The sequence below is a fragment of the Lycium ferocissimum genome, chromosome 12 (genome assembly GCF_029784015.1).
Source record: "Lycium ferocissimum isolate CSIRO_LF1 chromosome 12, AGI_CSIRO_Lferr_CH_V1, whole genome shotgun sequence".
NCBI classification, from domain to species: Eukaryota; Viridiplantae; Streptophyta; class Magnoliopsida; order Solanales; family Solanaceae; genus Lycium; species Lycium ferocissimum.
This window is the reverse complement of record NC_081353.1, coordinates 48,004,167-48,022,416: the sequence shown is the minus strand read 5'-3', so window position 1 is coordinate 48,022,416 and position 18,250 is coordinate 48,004,167. Positions and strand designations below refer to the sequence as shown.

The 18,250-nt window shown below is 37.6% G+C and overlaps 1 protein-coding gene and 1 pseudogene across 1 annotated transcript; both read right to left on the bottom strand.

Annotated features, from left to right (window-relative positions):
- LOC132040544 (MDIS1-interacting receptor like kinase 2-like) overlaps positions 1 to 7,553 on the bottom strand; it is a 53,831-nt pseudogene extending 46,278 nt beyond the window's left edge.
- On the bottom strand, positions 1,847 to 5,945 carry LOC132039386 (probable leucine-rich repeat receptor-like protein kinase At1g35710). Its single transcript, XM_059429873.1, has 4 exons — positions 5,670 to 5,945; positions 5,197 to 5,435; positions 4,195 to 4,700; positions 1,847 to 3,685 (listed from the first exon to the last, which is right to left on the bottom strand). The coding sequence occupies exons 1-4, from the start codon at positions 5,943 to 5,945 to the stop codon at positions 3,240 to 3,242; spliced, it is 1,467 nt and encodes a 488-aa protein (XP_059285856.1). The 3' UTR covers positions 1,847 to 3,239.
- Positions 7,554 to 18,250: the final 10,697 nt, after the last annotated feature.

Genomic DNA, 18,250 nt, shown 5'->3' with positions numbered 1-18,250 from the left:
GATGACTAAGAACTAATGGGACCAGTCCACTGCTATTTTAATGTTCTTAGCATGGATATTAATGGGATCATATTCATGGATATTGTTCTTAGCGTGAGGCCATATGCTTATCTTAATGTTCCACCCTTATTCACTATTTTAATATGTCATGCTTTAGTATTTTTTAATGTTGTCAAAAGCTAGTGTAATTGGTACTATGATTAATGGCTGCTAGCTAGTAGTATTAGTGATTTGTTCAGATACGGTTGTTGGTGGTAGCTTTTACTGTTTGGAAAGATTGTTGGTATTTAAGCACTCATTTTGTGTTTTGTCCAATGAATTTTCCACCTTCTGGAAAGGTATTAATATTATATAGATCATAGTACTTTCAGATAGGACCACAAGTTTAACTAACTACATAGTGAATGAGGTTCATGTGTTTATTATACATAAACGCGTTTAGTATCCATCTTGAAAAGCAGAATCATCATTATTAGTCCAATAAACAAGTAAACTGTCAAGAAAATATTAAAATGGGGATATCCAATAATATGATTCAGAAAAGTTCAAAATTAACAAAGAAAAGTCACTCAACCACATCAACTCATCAACTATAGCAGATTTCTAATGATCCCACATGGACTTTTTCCAAAAGCAAACCATAACATTCAGCAGAAACCCCTCGAAACTCCCCAAAAAACCAAAGCCAAAGTGCTGATTTGTCCATGGATAGTTTTCACTTTTTTCTGGAATTTATTCCGAAAAACTATTTGGACATAGAATTGTTACAATTTTCCGGAATTTGAAAAACTCCAAAAACCTATTTTCATAATTTTCACTCCAAATCACTCACAAAAATTACAAAAAGAACGCCAATTTGTAGTCATGTTCAAACACAACTCCAAAATACCATTTTCAACTTGAAAACAGATACTACTTCTTCTGTTCAAATTTCACAATTCTTATGTCCAAGCGCCACTAAAATTGATCTAGCAAATAACTCAGAACAGAGATTAGGAGTATTGACCCACAAAAATGATGAACTTCCCGTCTCACCAAGAACCATTTCTGAGTTTTTGACTGAAATTCACAACGCGTAAACATATATGCTGAACAGATTTAAGGGTGTTAATTGCTTGAATTTAAGCTCAATTTAGGTTTCTATATACGCATTACATGTATATATTGTCAGCAAAAATATATACATTTTTGTCTCGGGTAAGTAAATGGGAGTAAGTGAAAGTTTGCACCTGGATATAACGACTCCAAAATGCAACCGTCGCTTAGGGCCAACGAACTCGGTGGTGTTCATTTTTGGGGGGGGAAAGCATATGGGCGGCGGTGGAATAGGTTCCGTTAATTTTTAACTGTTGCGAGTCATTTGATTGGTGGAACAATTTTTGTAAGAGCTTACTTCAAACTATTTCTCAGTATATAGACCTAGAGTAAGATTATAAGTGCATCAGCAGGCAAAAACTAGAAGTCATCACCAGAAAAAAAGATTATGTGAAGGTTTTTCCAAATTAAAAAGTTCAATTGAGAGCGGTAAATCACCTTGGCAGAACCCATATCATTTCTCTTCACCAATTCCTTTCCGTACTATTGCCTCAACCTTAGCTCCAACCCACGCCATAGCTTCACAACTATGATTCCCCTGCATAAAATAGAGCAAGATGGTAAATATCCTCTCTGGACAATTAGTACACATAACTAAAGACATTTCTGCAATATTAATTTCCAAAAATATGCATATTAGAAAGAACTTTACTTTCCCCTACTGTGGCGAAAAAATTAAGAACTAGGATCCTTCCTTAAATATAACTACTACTCTTTAACACTACCTTCAAAACTATCCTCCTTTTGTAAAAAAGGACTCATATTTACTATGTTCTTTAGGAGCTTAACAGAGATTTAATCACTTATTTCCTGAAATGCACAGACGATAATTCAACAGAATTACAGGATATTCTCCCACCCTCTCATATAATGGCATATCAAAGGCACCTTAATGTGCATTCTGCAGAAAACAGATTCACCAATTGGAAACCAGGATCAAGTTCACCCCTTCTAATCCTGCAGCTAAACCAGACTGCACAAAAATTCTAAACAACACCATGATTGTTTTGCAGTCTTTATCAAAAAGTTATAGGACTATCCCACAATAAAATGATGTAATTCCTAGTTCACAGCTATAAATTAAAAGTGAAGACACCAACAACATAGAGGTCCTCAACAGATACCCTTTTACAATGAATCAATACCAAGACTCATGAACAACTTTTAATACCATTTTCTCACATTAGCTAACTCCACAAAGATGCCAACAATTAATTTATTCCCCGAAGCATATTGTTGCACTTTTTGGGCATCAAGTCATCTATTTTATGTGAGCACTTAGAAAAGATCTTAGGACTACACATGGAAAAGATCCAATTGTTGAAGAGAATAGACACTAATTTTGTTAAATAGGGAAAAAAGACTCCAACACTATGTCTCTCAGAAGTTGTGTCCCTTTGTTTTGGTAAGCACTAAGCTCTCAAAATGCATGCTTACTATACTCCAAAGTTCAACACAGTAGGTTACAATAAGTTTGTTGCAATAAGTCACATAAGGAGAAATAAATTACTTAGATAGAAGAACTGGTCTAGGATGAATGAATATTTAGTGTAATTCTAGAAAGTGAAGCCACTCAAATCATTTGGCTTTATTTTTCACTCAGTTTCTATCATTAGATCCAAGGAGATAGCTCCATCAATAAACCTAGTTTTTGTTCACCTGATACATAAGACACATAAAAAGCGCGCGTCGTTTTGATTTCTCTCAATTCTGTTGGGTATAGAAAGAGAAATCTGAGATAAAATGAATGCAGAAGCAACACCAGAATAGAAGCGGATCGACTTCCAGAATGTCTCTAAGGAAATTAGGAACCAAAATACTAACTGATGACACCAGATTATGGCTTTCCAAATAAATTTTAACTAGTGTTTTCAAAATTCTACCTCCACGATAACATCTGCACCAAAATTTCATCCTCCACTTGAGCATATCAGTCCACAGTTGCTTAATTTTTTCCTGGCGAACAAGAGATCTAGATTTTCCGTAATAGGAGAAATAGCAGTAGACAACAACAACCCCTACTTCACACAGCTCGTTCAGTCAACCAAGTTTCCACCATAAAGAATGATAAGCACAGATCCAACATCTAGTTCAATGTTTTGTGTGCAAAACATTTACTTTATTGTATAATATAAAAAGGAAATTTAGAGTACAATAGGAGAAAACATCACAACAGCAAACGGAAAAAAAGAAAACAGAACTACACAAGAAGTTAAATAGGAACTACCTAATTCAGCATCAATTAGTTGGCCTAAAGTAATAAAAGGAAAAGAGTTCTTCAAAAGTGCCTTTTCTTTGGCTAAAGATGCAGAAACTTGTTGCATGGTTGGCCTAAGTTGAGGACTCGGATTAAGACATGTAAATGCTATCTTTGTGATCTTGATCAATTCTTCAGCCACTCGAGAGGGAAGTAATGGCCGTTGATCAATGAAATCTTTTAACAATATGTCAAGGATTTCTGATGTTGATGAAAGTGATGACATAGCTTCAACAATATCAGCTGGATGCCGACCTAAGATCACTTTCAATGATAGCACTCCAAAGCTGTAGGTATCACAACTTTTGTTTACCTCCATAGTGTAAGCAAACTCTGTATACATGTGAAAATGATTTAAATTATATACACAGAGTATAAATAATTTCAACACTTTCAATGCATTCTAACTGATTATAGTAGGTTCTTTTGTTGATTTTCTATTTTACCAGATTAGGATTACCATACATAGTTACCGATTTTTGTAGGTCCTCTGATGTATAAAAGTTAAACACCCTCAGTGCACATAAGTTAAAACCCGTGTTTCAAAACACAAGACAAAAAAAGCAAAGGTACAAAATTTGTAGATAAGAGAAGCTGGGCAGAGTACAAGAAAATGAAAATGACATAAGACTCAAAAGCAACTAGTTTTGTATTTTGTTTAAATGATTTTAAAATGTTCCTCTCAAGTCAGAGTTCAAAGAAGGTTAAGGTTATCTCAAGGTGAAAGCTGTTAGTTATGTCCATTTTAACTTGCACTACACATGGACAATCCTGTTTAATTTTGTAGTCATTGAGATTCTTGAAATTCATGAAAGTAGTTAATACATAGAGACAGAGCATACCTGGAGCAACATATCCAAAAGTTCCAGCAAAAGAAGTCCAATTAGAGGAGTTTGACTTTAGGTGTTTTGCAGTACCAAAATCAGAAACACGGGGCTTATCCTCACAGTCTAACAAAACATTCTTACTTGATATATCCCGATGAAGAATAGGAGGTGAACATTCATGATGCATATAAGATAATGCATATGCCACCCCTCTGACAATGTTCACCCTCTTAATACAGTCTAACTCTGTCGCTTTTTCATCATTCCTAAGTCTCTCTGACAAGCTTCCTCCTTCCAAGAACTCGTAAACCAAGAAAGAATGTCTTGCATGTGAACAAAATCCATAAAGCTTTACAACATTATGATGGCGGATTTTCAATAAAGTTTTTGTTTCACTTTCAAAACTTTTCAAGCTGTTCAATTCTCCATTATCTAATGGATGAAATTTTTTTACCCAAGTACTTGTCCACTTAGTAACTCGGTAAAAGGATGAACTTTTGTCAGCTTTGGTATTCTTTTTCCTAATTTCATACTACTGTTTTCTTTGCGGAAAGTTAATTATTGTTGTAGAAAATGTGTTATGACAAGGGAAAAAAGTTAAAAGAAAGATTGAGGAAAAGTTAAAGCAAAAGTGTATTTCCATAGGCTCATCCCACTAACACTAAGCAACGGTCTGTATTGTAACCAACTTATTTAATATCAATCTAAATCATGATTTCAAATACTCATCAACATATTGCAGAACATTAAACAACATAATCAAACTGAACAGCTGAAATCACAAATGAATATCACAATTCATAGTCTCTCACGATCAAAGTGCATGGAGCATACTTCGGGGTTCATTGTGAAAACTCGCCTTAGGCAAATCCCAAATCAAAAATGGGAGCGAAAAATTACGGGTCATTTAATGAATTCACATGTTGAGGTATCTTTAATTTGAGTTAAAGCCCAATGGCACAAAACGGTGAGACCCAAGCCTTGAGGTGACCTGAAAGTGAGTTGGTATGAAGATACAGGGACTCTAAGTTGGTCAAGTTACCAAACAAAGTCGGAATGGAGCCAATAAATGTGTTTCTTGACAGAAAGAGACCTTTTAGGGAACTCAACATCGCTATTTCTTGTGGAATATGCCCAGAGAATTTGTTTTCATCAAGGTATAGAAGACTCAAGCTGCTCAAGTTACCAATAGATACCGGGATTGCGCCAGTAAGATACGTTCTGAGCAAAAAAAGAGACTCTAGCATTCCAAATTCCTGGGGCAGAACACCACTAAGACGAGTATGATCGAGCAAAAGGTACTTAATACCTTTCAAGAATCTTATTTCAAGGGGAATTGTTCCAGAAAAATCGTTGAAGCCCAAAATCAAGGTAACTCAGCTTTGAAAGATTGAATATATTGGTGGGAAGAGTACCATAGAGTGAGTTTTCAGAGAAGTCTATTTTGAGGAGATAGAAGAATGATGATCAATCTAGATGGTGAAGGGTACCTTTATGAGATAATTTGGCATATTCATCTCAGTCACTCGTCCAAGGTTGTCGCAACGAATGCAGTCCCAATGGCAAGGACTTGTGCTAGTGTTCATCCAAGATGAAAGAAGCAATTGGCTTTCACTTTCAAGGCTAGCCTTCCAGGATAAAAGGGCAAGTACATTTGCACTTGAAGATGTTTCAGAAGTATTAAAATGATATTTAGCAAAAACCAGTTGAAACACAGTGAAGGACAAGCTTAATAGCATATACAGAGAAGGAACAGGATTCCACATTGGTCTATCTACTTGGAGTATCATTTGTATTTTTTTTTATTTTTTTTTTATTTTTTGAAAGGAAAAGTTTTCAACTATTACAAGCTTTCTGGATTGCCTAACTGTAGTTTGCAGGATCATATAAACTGTTACTTATAAGTAAGAAAATCAACACTATTTGGCTTTGGTACTTTTTGTTTTCTAATTTCAGATCCTTCTTCTTTATTAAAGTAATATTATTTTACTAGTCAAGAAGATCCTTTTAGATTACAAGTCATTCATTTCATCTTTTCTTTTTTTCTCTGTTCTCTTTCCGAAAAGTTGGTTGTTGTAGTCTTATAGATAATGTATTGACCTCTATTTTGATGATAAAAATAAAAGGAAAAAATTTACGAAAAAGGATGAAAGAATGATATTGAACTTAACGAATGAAAAATCAACGAAGTTTAAATTTGATAGTGTGAGTATACTGGGAAGAGTTTGCTTCAACACAATGTAAAACAAAGTTGCAGTGGAGTAAACACCTGATAAAAAAAATTCTGATCTACTTGAATCAAGAGCAGTAGGCAAACTCAAGAACAAATGATGTTCATGTATTTATTATATATAGATCATAGTACTTTCTGATAGGACCACAAGTTTAACTAACTACATAGTGAATGAGGTTCATGAGTTTATTATACATAAACGTGTTTAGTATCCATCTTGAAAAGCAGAATCATCATTATTAGTCCAATAAACAAGTAAACTGTCAAGAAAATATTAAAATGTGGATATCCAATAATGTGATTCAGAAAAGTTCAAAATTAACAAAGAAAAGTCACTCAAATCACACCAACCAATCAACTATAGCAAATTTTTAATGATCCCACATGGACTTTTTCTAAAAGCAAACCATAACGTTCAGTAAAACCCCCCAAAAAAATTCAAATCTTGAAATGGATCTAGCAAATACGAATAATACAATAACATACCCAGTGAAATCCCACAAAGTGGGGTCTGCGGAGACTTTACCCCTACCTTGGGAGGTAGAGTTAGAATTTTAGTCACCTTTCTTGTTTTCAATTTTGCATGATAATTTTTGAATTTTTATGGGGTAAAGGGGCGGTGCACTAAGATTTCGCTATGCAAGGGGTGTGGGGAAGGACCGGACTAAGATTCACATAGCAGCAACTTTACCAGTTACTCCCTTCGGTATATATTAGGAATAATAACCCACAAAAATTATGAACTTTCCATCTCAACAAGAGCCATTTCTAAGTTTTTGACTGAACTTCACAACGCTTAAACAAATATTCTGAATTGATTAAAGGGTGTGAATTACTTGAAATCTTGAATATAACCTCAATTTTGGGTTTTTATATACGCATTAGTATAATATATGTCATCAAAGATACATACATGTTTCTCTGTCTGGTAAGGAAATGGGAGTAAGTGAAACTTTGCACCTGGGTATATATAACGACTTCAAAATTCAAAATTCACTTAGGTGCCAAAGAACTCAATGCAACAATCTCACAATTTTTAATTTTTTTTTGTCCGAACTGCGTTGCTCACTGATTTTTGTCAATTAGGGCTGGTAATCAATTTGGAGAAAGAATTGTTCGGTCTTTTGGGAGGCAAGCATATGGGCACACAGCAGAAATGACATTTCTTCGCCCCTTATAATAATTCGAATGGGAGAAACTGACTTTTTCAGATATTACGGTAAAAAATGAAGATTTCCCGTAAAGGGTTATAAAATTAAAGAAAGTTTGAGCTCGTTTGGCTTAGCTTTTTTGAATGTTTGGTGGCGGTCGTATCGCCTTCTTTTAAATTGGTTTTTAAATTTTCTTCCCTCTTATATTTGAAATCTTTAAATTTTGCTTTAGCTAAAAACCCATAGGCTTCGCTTCGAACCCACGCTGCAATCAAAATTTTAAAAAAAAAAATTCACAAAGCGCGAGTTTAAATTTTTTCGCTTATGCACGGCCATCTGATACCGCTGAAGGAATACCAAAGTTATCACCGGACCAGATACTTATGCTTTATGGGCAGACGGATAAGTATCTTTAAGATAACTTGATAATTCCTTCACAAGTTTATGCCGGATCCCATAAAAGTTCGCCGACAGTATGCCCCCACGCAAGATAACTTTCGGTGTTTAATTACCAAAGTATACGGACCAGATATTTGATGCCTTTATAAGATTTCCGCAAGATAAAGAGTGTTCGTCCCGATAACTTTGATAATTCCTTCACAAAGTTACGGCGGTCCCATAAAGTTTGCCCACAGTATAGCCCCAATCGCAGATAACTTTGTGAAGGAATTATCAAAGTTATAAGCCGACCAAGATATTTACGGAAAGTCGCCTATAAGGTTTAGTACGCCGGTCAAGATAAAATTTGTAATTCCTTAACAAAAGTATGCCGGTCCCAAGATACACGCGAACCAAACCTTGTCTTGCGATTTTTTTTAATTTATGCTTGAGCGGGGTTCGAACTCGAACCTCATGATTTCGAGCGAAAGCTCAAAGTTAATGCGAAGGGCAAAATTAAAGACTGTTAAATATGAGGGCATAATTTAAAGACCACAAATATGAGGGGAAAAATTTAAAGACCACCCCAAAAGAAGGGCACTCCGCGCAAAAAAATGATGTTTGGCTAGCCAGCTTATAAGCCATTTTGTGCTTAAAATAAGCCCAAAAAATAATTGAGCCCGTTTGGCTTAATTTAAAAAAAATAAGTTGGGGTTAAAAAAAAGATAAGTTGAGCTACCCCAACTTATTTTTTTGGCTTATAAGCTGCTTTTTTAAGTCCATCCAAATAGGCTCTTTCTCAAAGGCCAAATAATTATTTCTCCCGACAGAGTCAGGATTTTCACTTCGGGTTCAACAATATAAAGAAAGTAAACACAACAGAAGCTAGGGTTCAACATATACTATATATATAGAAAAAAATATTTTAACTTGCCATTTACAATGTAGTTAACTAATTTTTCGTCGAATGGGTTCGGGTGAATCCTTGCCACCAACTGACTCCGCCCTAGCGGCTTGGCTGCCCAGGATAGGTACCGTTAATTTTTCGTTGTTATGGTAAGAGCTGGAGTTAGTACAATGGAATATATTTTGAGGAGTTTGGATCTGGAGAAAAGATTTTTTGGCTCTTTACAAACTCTTTTTAGTTTTATGACCCTTACCAGAGATTTTCATTTTTCACCCATAAGTAATCTGGAAAAAAACATATAAGGAATCTGAAAAAATCATTTTCTTTTATTTAAATTCTAGGAGGCCAAAAGTGGTAGTGAGGCCGACTTTGTTGTACGGGGCGGAGTGCTGGGCAGTCAAGAACTCGCACGTCCAGAAGATGAAAGTTGCGGAAATGAGAATGTTGCGATGGATGTGTGGGCACACCAGGCGAGATAGGATTAGGAATGAAGATATCCGAGATAAGGTGGGAGTGGCATTAGTGGAGGACAAGATGCGGGAAGCACGGCTGAGATGGTTTGGTCATGTGAGGAAGAGAGACACAGACGCCCCATTGCGGAGGTGTGAAAGGTTGGCTATGGACGGTTTCGGAAAGAGAGAGGTAGGGTAAGAAGAAGTATTGGGGAGAGGTGCTTAGACAGACATGGCGCAGTTCCAGCTTACCTAGGACATGACCTTAGATAGGAGGCTATGGAGGACTCAGATTAGGGTAGAAGGCTAGTAGGTAGTCCCTCGTATCCCGTCGTACTAGTAGTCGCAGTTTTGATCTTCATTTTCTTGTCCTTTGATTCGTGCAACTATATGTTGGTCCTTGTACCACAATTATCGTATTTATCTGTGGTAGCTATTGTTCCTGTTTTCTCATACTGCTTTATCATGGCTTTTTTGCTTTCGTTAGTTTCATTTTCGTATTGCTTTTGAATCGGCTTCTCGCTTATCCGACCTTTTCTCATCATGTTTTCTTCGAGCCGAGGGTCTTCCGAAATGCCCTCTATCTTCCGAGATGGGGGTAAGGTCTGCGTATATTTTACCCTCCCCAGACCCTACACTGTGAGATTTCACTGGGTATGTTGTTGTTGTTGTTGTTGTTGAGGCCAAAAGATCTCATTTTCTCATTTTGGTCCTTTTAAGTTTTTTAAAGATGAGTGCTTTTGGGTTGTGATAAATATTTAACAATTATTGTCTGTTAGATTTGATGGAAGGTGAAAGAAAAATACTAAAGTTTTAGTAGGAACTCGTATTTGGAGGTGCCGTTTTTTATTTTATTTTTGGCATCTTTATTTTTATCTTGTGTAGTATCTAGTCTAGCCTTTTTGTTACGATTTCTAGGATTTTATGGAATTTTCCAGATATTTTTGGTTAATTTTTTCCCCAATTCTCCTGAAATACCAGATAAAATTTATCAATATATTTGACGAAAACCAAAAGTGATCACTTTTAGCAAATTTAAGAGACCAAAAGTGCTTTGGACAAGAGATCAACTTCCAGATGAAAAGATAAAAGAGTCCGACACCTGATAGAAATAAAGCCCGTATTCTTCCTAAATCCTCTATTCTTAGCATGACGGAGAGCCCCTTATCCTCATGTCCATTCCCACGGATCTCCATTCCTCACGTCCTGAAAAAGACACCGATCAGAGAAGAAAGTTACATTGGAGTTCAGACTTTTTTTGTTAAGGATTGAAAGCCCCTTGACTGTAAGGAGATGATTCTTAAAAGACGGGACAAGGGAGTACTCCGAACATACTCCAACGAGAGACCATATTTATCATTTTTTGCACACTAGTTTTGCATATTATTACTCCATCATTTTCCTTTTATGTGGCTTAGTTTGATTGGACATGAAGTTTAAGAATATAAAGATCCCTTCTAAATCTAGTGATCTTAATTTAAAGGTGTGTAAAATCAACCATTAATATTATTTAAATTTTGTTATTTTAAACATGTCATGTCTTTCTTGAAAGGAAATGTGTTATTAAAGATAAAATGAAAATATTAAGAGTAAAAAACTCCTTGAATATAAAAAGATTCATTCCTTTTTAAACAAGATGTGTTGAGTGTTGGTGGGTTTATTTAGGAAGGCAAGAAGAGGTAAGTTAAGATGTATCTGCCTTTAGATTTCAAACTCATTTCATTCCATTCGCTAAAACCACAGGTTTATTCTCATATTTTTTTTATAGGAGTTATGGTAGATTGAGTACGCATAAAAAATTACTATAGTGAGAGGAAGAGGGACTTACACATGGTATTCATCGACCTAGAAAAGGCTTACGACAAAGTTTCAAGAGAGATCCTATGGAGATGCTTGGAGGCTAAAGGTGTACCTGTGGCGTACATTAGGGTGATCAAGGACAAGTATGAGGGAGCCAAAACCAGGGTAAGGACAGAGAGGAGACTCGCAGCACTTCCCGAGCTTGTGATGGGGTTGCATCGGATCGCTCTTAGTCCGTTTTTATTTGCCTAGGTGATGGATGGATTGACGCGGTAAATTCAAGGTGAGGTGCCATGGTGTATGCTTTTCGCATATGACATAGTCTTGATCGACGAGACCCGTAGCGGAATTAACGCTAAGCTGGAGGGTTGGAGACATACTCTGGAGTCTAAAGGGTTTAAGCTGAGTAGGACCAAGACAGAGTACTTGGAGTGCAAGTTCAGTAAAGCACCTCAGGAGGCTAGCATGGAAGTGAGGCTTGGTACCAAGCCATCCAGAAGAAAAGTTGTTTCAAGTATCTTAGGTCTATTATGCAAGGCAGCGGGGAGATTGATGATGATGTCACACATCGTATTGGGGCAGGGTGGATGAAATAGAGGCTCGCTTCCGAAGTGCTATGTGACAAGAAGGTGCCACCACAACTTAAGGGCAAGTTCTACAAAGTGATGGTTAGACCGACTATGTTGTATGGGGCGGAGTGTTGGCCAGTTAAGATCTCTCACGTTCAAAAGATGAAAGTTGCGAGACGAGAATGTTGAGACGGATGTGTGGGCACACTAAGAGTGACGAGATTAGGAATGAGGCTATTCGGGACAAGGTAGGAGTGGCCTAGGTGGAAGACGAGGATGCGGGGAAGCGAGACCGAGATGGTTTGGGCATGTGAAGAGGAGAGACACGGATACCTGCAGGTGAGGAGGTGTGAGAGGTTGGCCATGGATGGTTTTAGAAGAGGTGGGGGTAGGTCAAGAAGTATTGGGAGAGGTGATTAGACAAGACATGGCGCAGATTCATAAGCACGGGGACATGACCTTAGATAGGAGGGTTTGGAGGACCCGTATTAGGGTAGAAGGCTAGTAGATAGTCCGGTTATCCTTCCTTATTAGTAGTCGCATTATCGCGGATAATTTCTCGTGCTCGATTTCGCTATTATCTGTTATTTCGTACTTTGATTATCCTATTTTATCTATGTCGCTTTCGTTATTGTCATTTCCATATCGCTTTGAATTTCTTAACCTTATATGACCTATTTTTATGCTTTTTATTGAGCCGAGGGTCTTTCGAAATGTAGTCCTACCTTGGTAGGAGTAAGGTCTGCGTGCACTCTACCCTCCCCAGACCCCACGTTGTGGGATTTCAGCGGTTGTTGTTGTTGTTGTTTATAACTATTTAATTGTAAAATTAATTATGATTATTATAAACTTGAAATTATCACAAAAATTCATAAATTTCAATTTCTGGATTTGCCCCTCACTATTGACCAAATTCTAAAACTTAATGTTTAAATCATGCGGAAAAATTGTAGACATCTGAGCAAATGAAAGCAAACTATTATTATTAATATTTTACGTAACTACACGTTTGTGAAAAAAATTGACAAATATAAAGAGAGTAAAACAAACTGACTCTAAATCGTTGATCGGCCACTGATATAGTCAACAATAAATACCAAACTACAATAGCAATCCAATTGCTAAATTTACCTTTGCAGTTGCATTTTTAGGAGGAAATGTGATGAGATCCATCCCATTTGGTTGTAATTGGCATGTGTCAATTTACTTGGTTTGAATTCTTATTTGGAGTCAAATGAAAATTCTTGGAGCCAAAGGCAAAATTATTTTTAGGAGGAAATGTGATGAGATCCATCCCATTTGGTTGTAATTGGCATGTGTCAATTTACTTGGTTTGAATTCTTATTTGGAGTCAAATGAAAATACTTGGAGCCAAAGGCAAAATTTGTGGATTACAAATTTTAGGTCTTTTTTTCTTTTTGTGCTTGGAGGCCAAGTTTGGTCTCCTATAAATGGAGAGCATTTCTTCCATCTGTAATCACACAAAACAAAGAGAGAAAGAAGAGTGAGGCATTCACAGATAGAAAAATAGTCTGTGACGAAAAATAGAGAGTGTGAGCGATATTGTAGTGAGGTGGGATGTTACACCTCTCGTTTTCATCGCAAGGAAGTCCTTGGCTTATGAGTGGTTTATACCCTTAGTATGGAGATCAGTACCCGAGTGTTTTAAGATATTAAGTGCCTTACCCCACGTGTACCAAAGTACAAGTACATGTTTCTTGTAATACTACAGGATTAGAAGTTAAATAAATTGAATCGACGCGAGCTGGATTGGCCCAGGAAAAACTTGCAGAACCAGTCCATATTGACGAACCGTTGTTGTGGACAATCGATATTGCCGCCGCCTCTGATTCTCTGGTGGCAGAACGACGGAGCTAGTCGACGGGCCGTCGAGGTGTCGACGAGCCGTCGAACCGCAGCCGCTGGAACCTTCTTGACCCATCTATATATATATATGTAGCTCCACGCTTTATTCTCATTATTTTCACTCCCAAATCAGAAAAAGCCCTAGAATATTTCCTCTCTATATTGTCCATCACATTAGTGAAAATTTAGTAAGATATGAGCCCCGTAAAACCCGAGCTAGTGAAGAAGAAGGTTGCTCCTAGGGTTTCTTTGAGTTGATGAGCTTGGGAATTGGAGTTGGAATTTGATTCTTGGTATTCTAGTTCCTTCAAGGTATGTATATGATTTCTATCTTTGTGTTTGAGTTAATTATCAAGAATTTTAGTGGTTTTAAGTAAAGGAAATATACTCATGGAAGTGGTAAGTTGAATAAGGGTCGAGTTGAGGCTAGGGGCTGTTTTGGGAAAGGATTTGAAGTAGATTTGATTATATTTTGAGATGTGAGTATTGATATTGATGTTGTTTTTGATGTTGTTGTTGATGTTTGAGTTGAATTGGATAGCAAGTGATGAAAAAGGTCTAATGATGGCTTATGTTATATTGATTGTAGACTTACGAGTGCAAGAAGTAGACGTTGGATGATTAGATACGCTCCAAGGTATGTTAAGGCCGTCCCTTTCATTCTTTTGGCGTGATCCTTATCTTATGAACGAAGAGAGTAAGCAAGCGAGTTCCAAAGACTCTGCTCCTAGATGGTATAGGATTCATCGCATCCTTAATCTCCTATGTTTTATGTCTATGGCTTCCAGGGATCTTATGTTGCCAGAGTAGTCCAGAGTATTCCTTCCTGATTCTTTCATGCATTTATATATATGTATAGCTATTTTCTCATACCGTGCCGCGCTATAGTCGGCCGGGCAGGCACGTAGATGCTCACACCACTGCAGTGGGCAGCTTATGATATCATCCCGGACTTGGGATGCCCGGACGTGGGATTGATGATGATAACACCGTGCCTATATAGTCGGTAGTATATTATTCAGTTGATGATAACACCGTACCTATACGGTCGGGCAGTTTACTCTCTCTCTCTCTCTCTTATGCATACATACATATATATATATATATATATATATATATATATATATATATATATATATATATATATATATATATATATATATATGAGAGAGAGAGAGAGAGGGTGCATGATTTTAAAGAGAGCATGCATATCATATGCCGTAGAGGCACTTTCAGTTATACAGAGTTATAAAGATGTTTTCAGACATTCAGTTATTCAGATGCATTCAGACAGTCAGTTGGTTTATGAGCTTCAGATTTCTTGCATGATTCTTGTGTATATGTTACTCTTATGCCTTACATACTCAGTACATTGTCCGTCGACTCCCTATTGCTCGGGGGGGGGGCGCGTTCGTACCCGCGAGGTTCGAGTGAACGGACGGGCGGTCCGGGCGGGAAGACTTCCACCCAGCAGTTGTCAGTGCGCTCCACTTGATCCGGAGCTGCAGTTCATTTTGGTATGCTACTTTTGAGATGTAGATATGCATATGGGTATGACGGGGCCCTGTCCCGTCCTTTCTAGAACTTTTATTCTAGTAGAAGTCTGTAGATAGTTGTATGTAAACTGTCACGCCCCGAACCATGGCCTGGGCATAATACGGCACTCGGGCCTTGCTTGCATGTGTCCGAGCGAACCTCATGGCTTGCTTGTCAACATGGGCATCAACACAATATAATCTATATGATGCAAGTTAAATGAATCATAAAAATGTAATTTGCCGAATAAAGTATTGAAATTATCTCATAGCATGTAAAATTCATGAAAATGTAATAGTCTGCAAACATGAAAGCATAACTGACTCTGTGAACTAACATCTGCCTATGAAACCTCTAAAACATGTCTGAATATTAACAACCAGGACATGGCCCTGGACTACCATAAACTGAATACTAATACGACTCCATGTTGAACCCCCGAGAGCGGGGCTCACCAATAAGGCCGATAATCGAGGTGATCCTACCGTGCGTGTGTATGCTCTGGAAAATCGGTATCCGCACCGTAAGGGTGCCCCGGGCAAAAGGGACGTTAGTACATGGTGAATAGTATTAGTATGTAAAACCTGCTAAAATAAGGAACATGGCACAACATAGGTATAGGATATGAACTGAAACTGAATGTAACTTGAACATGAGTATGAAACGTGAGTAAAGTCTGAAAACAGTAAATCAATGGAAATACATGTATATAAAACTTCTTGTAACGAGGGGAATGCTATAGTGTAACCGACAACATGATCTGGTACTTGCGTCTACCCGCCGAGAACACTCACACCTTGCCAGGATATGAGATTTAAGTAATAATAAGCATGTAAGGATCCAAAACCGCATAATGAAGGTGTTGCCTCCTTGCGACAACCCTTATCCTACGGTGGCGACGTAGTTTCGGGCTATCCGAGCCTTAGGTTAACTAAGCAATCCCAAAATATGAACATGATATAGTTGGCTAAGAAGCCCATGATTTTCGTGAAATAACTTGTAATCATGATTTCACGAAATAACTTTGTTACACCCCGTATCTTAGAACTAAGGTTAGACTCATATCATTAGAGTTTTAGTGGAAAAACTGAAGGTTTGAACGTTTTGCGAAAATGATTGATAGGAGAGATAGGCCTATTTCGAGCAGTGATAACTCCTTGATTAGTTGGGAATTTGGGAAAGTACCCTCAATGAAAGTTGTAGTACGTAAAAATAGATTTCTAACGATATAAGGACCAGGCCAATCAGAGATCGGAGCAAGGAGATATGATCGTCTCAATATGGCTAATAGTAAGGCGTTTAAAAGGCTATAGAATCGGCTAAGTTTTGATACGTCTGACTTCCAGTCAAATTTCGTGCAAATCCGTTGGGAATTTGAGGAAACTTAAAACATGAAAGTTGTATCCCTTTGAAATAGATTTCCAACGGTATATTATGGGCCTTGAACAGAGCTATGTACAAGAAGTTATGCCTATTTTACCGAATACTATGCAGAACCGATACTTGTCGCGCGTGCGGGGGCGTGCGGGCGCGTGTGGGCGCGTGCGATCGCTCCGCATCGCAGGCCGATCGCACAATCTGAATATTGACTGCGCAGGATGTCACGCGATGCCTGTGCATCGCGGACCCAACGCACAAAAGGTCGGGTTTCGGGTCAAAAGTCGGGATTTCGCGTTTTAAGTTATATTTAAGTTTGGGGTTTATTTCCCTAACATCCCTAGTCACGAAAAATCACCCTAAAGTCAGAGGGAACAAGTCCCAAGCCTCAAGAACCCTCCAAGGTAAGTTTTATCATAATTCTAGGTTGAATTCAAGTCCCTAATCTCTTTCTAACTTGAGTAAACCCTTCTAATCAATAGAGTTGTGAGTGGAACCTTATTGTTGGGCGTGAAAACCCTAGAACTTGAATTCAAGAGGATTGAACGTCAAAAAGGTAATGCTTCTACACTCTAACCATTCATAATAGTGAATTGATGAGTTCTTGGGAGAATAGTAAATGGGTTTAGTAAAGAGAATTACACGAACTATAGTAGGGTTTTGGATTGTTGACTTGAGATTGTTATAATGATATGGGTGATGGAGAATGATGTTAATTACACCTAATTGAGATTGTAGAATCACCTAGAAGTAATAGAATGGGAATTGGGTGAAGAAACACCATTAATGGAGATTATGGAGCTTTATGCCCACTAAGTGTTTGATAAAATGCTTAGATGACCAAAGCATGAATATTATTGCTAATATAGAATCCCTTTGACTTGTATTGATATAGATCAAAGTTGAAAGGGTTGACGAACATTGTATTACGCGCAAAGGCTGGAATTAAGGTATGTGAGGCTAACTATCTACGTTAAGGAATGTTCGTGATTCTCCCTACGCCTCATTCTTCATACTTGTCAGTAATTTGACTCAGAATACAGTTTAGCCCTAGTTTTATGATATGTTGTAGAATTGTTATCTTCTAGGGTTGCGATTTATAGAATCGTTCATGGTTGTCAATTTGAATATCATGAACTCGGACGTAATCTTTATAGACTTATGTATTGTTACCACATGAGTCTCAGTGAAATTCAGTATGCTCAGAAACAGTCAGTGTTTTCAATTCAGTCCAGCATGTCTATTTCAGTTCAGCATTGTTCATTGTTGTTATGGTCTCAGTCCTTATTAATTAACCATAATTAAACATATGTGATTTGCCCAAGGGCACAGCACAGTCTTGTGTATACGTATACATGGCCGAGGCCATTGACTGACGCACTACTAGGCCGAGGCCATAGCGTGCATTTATTATTGGGCCGAGGCCCCACATATACAAACACGATAATACAGATGATTCGACACAAGAACGGTGGAGTATTCATATCTCTACTTCCTTGCTATTACGATTCGATTACGATTCATGATTATCATTTCGCTTTCGGTTTCGGTATTTTATTGTGATTTGGGCATACCGGACAATTCAAATCACGATGTCCCTTGTTATTAGTTGGGGCACGCATCTCGCGATGCGAGCAAACGATATACAAAGTTGACGACTCGGCTCTTTAGAGTGCGTATCGGCTCTGGGTGAGCCTCAAATTCCTTCGGGCGTAGTCGGCTATCTAGTTATTTTTGTTTATAGATAAAATTACATTATTCGGTATTCTTAGAGGCTTCATAGACACAGTTCGAGACGATCG

Coding starts and splice junctions, on each gene's coding strand:
- LOC132039386 (XM_059429873.1), bottom strand. CDS start 5,945: ATGTGGAATCCTGTTCCTTCTCTGTATATGCTATTAAGCTTGTCCTTC. Junction 5,436..5,669: donor TGCCAAATTATCTCATAAAG/GTACCCTTCACC, acceptor GTTCTGCCCCAG/GAATTTGGAATGCTAGAGTC. Junction 4,701..5,196: donor TTGACCAACTTAGAGTCCCT/GTATCTTCATAC, acceptor GTATGAAATTAG/GAAAAAGAATACCAAAGCTG.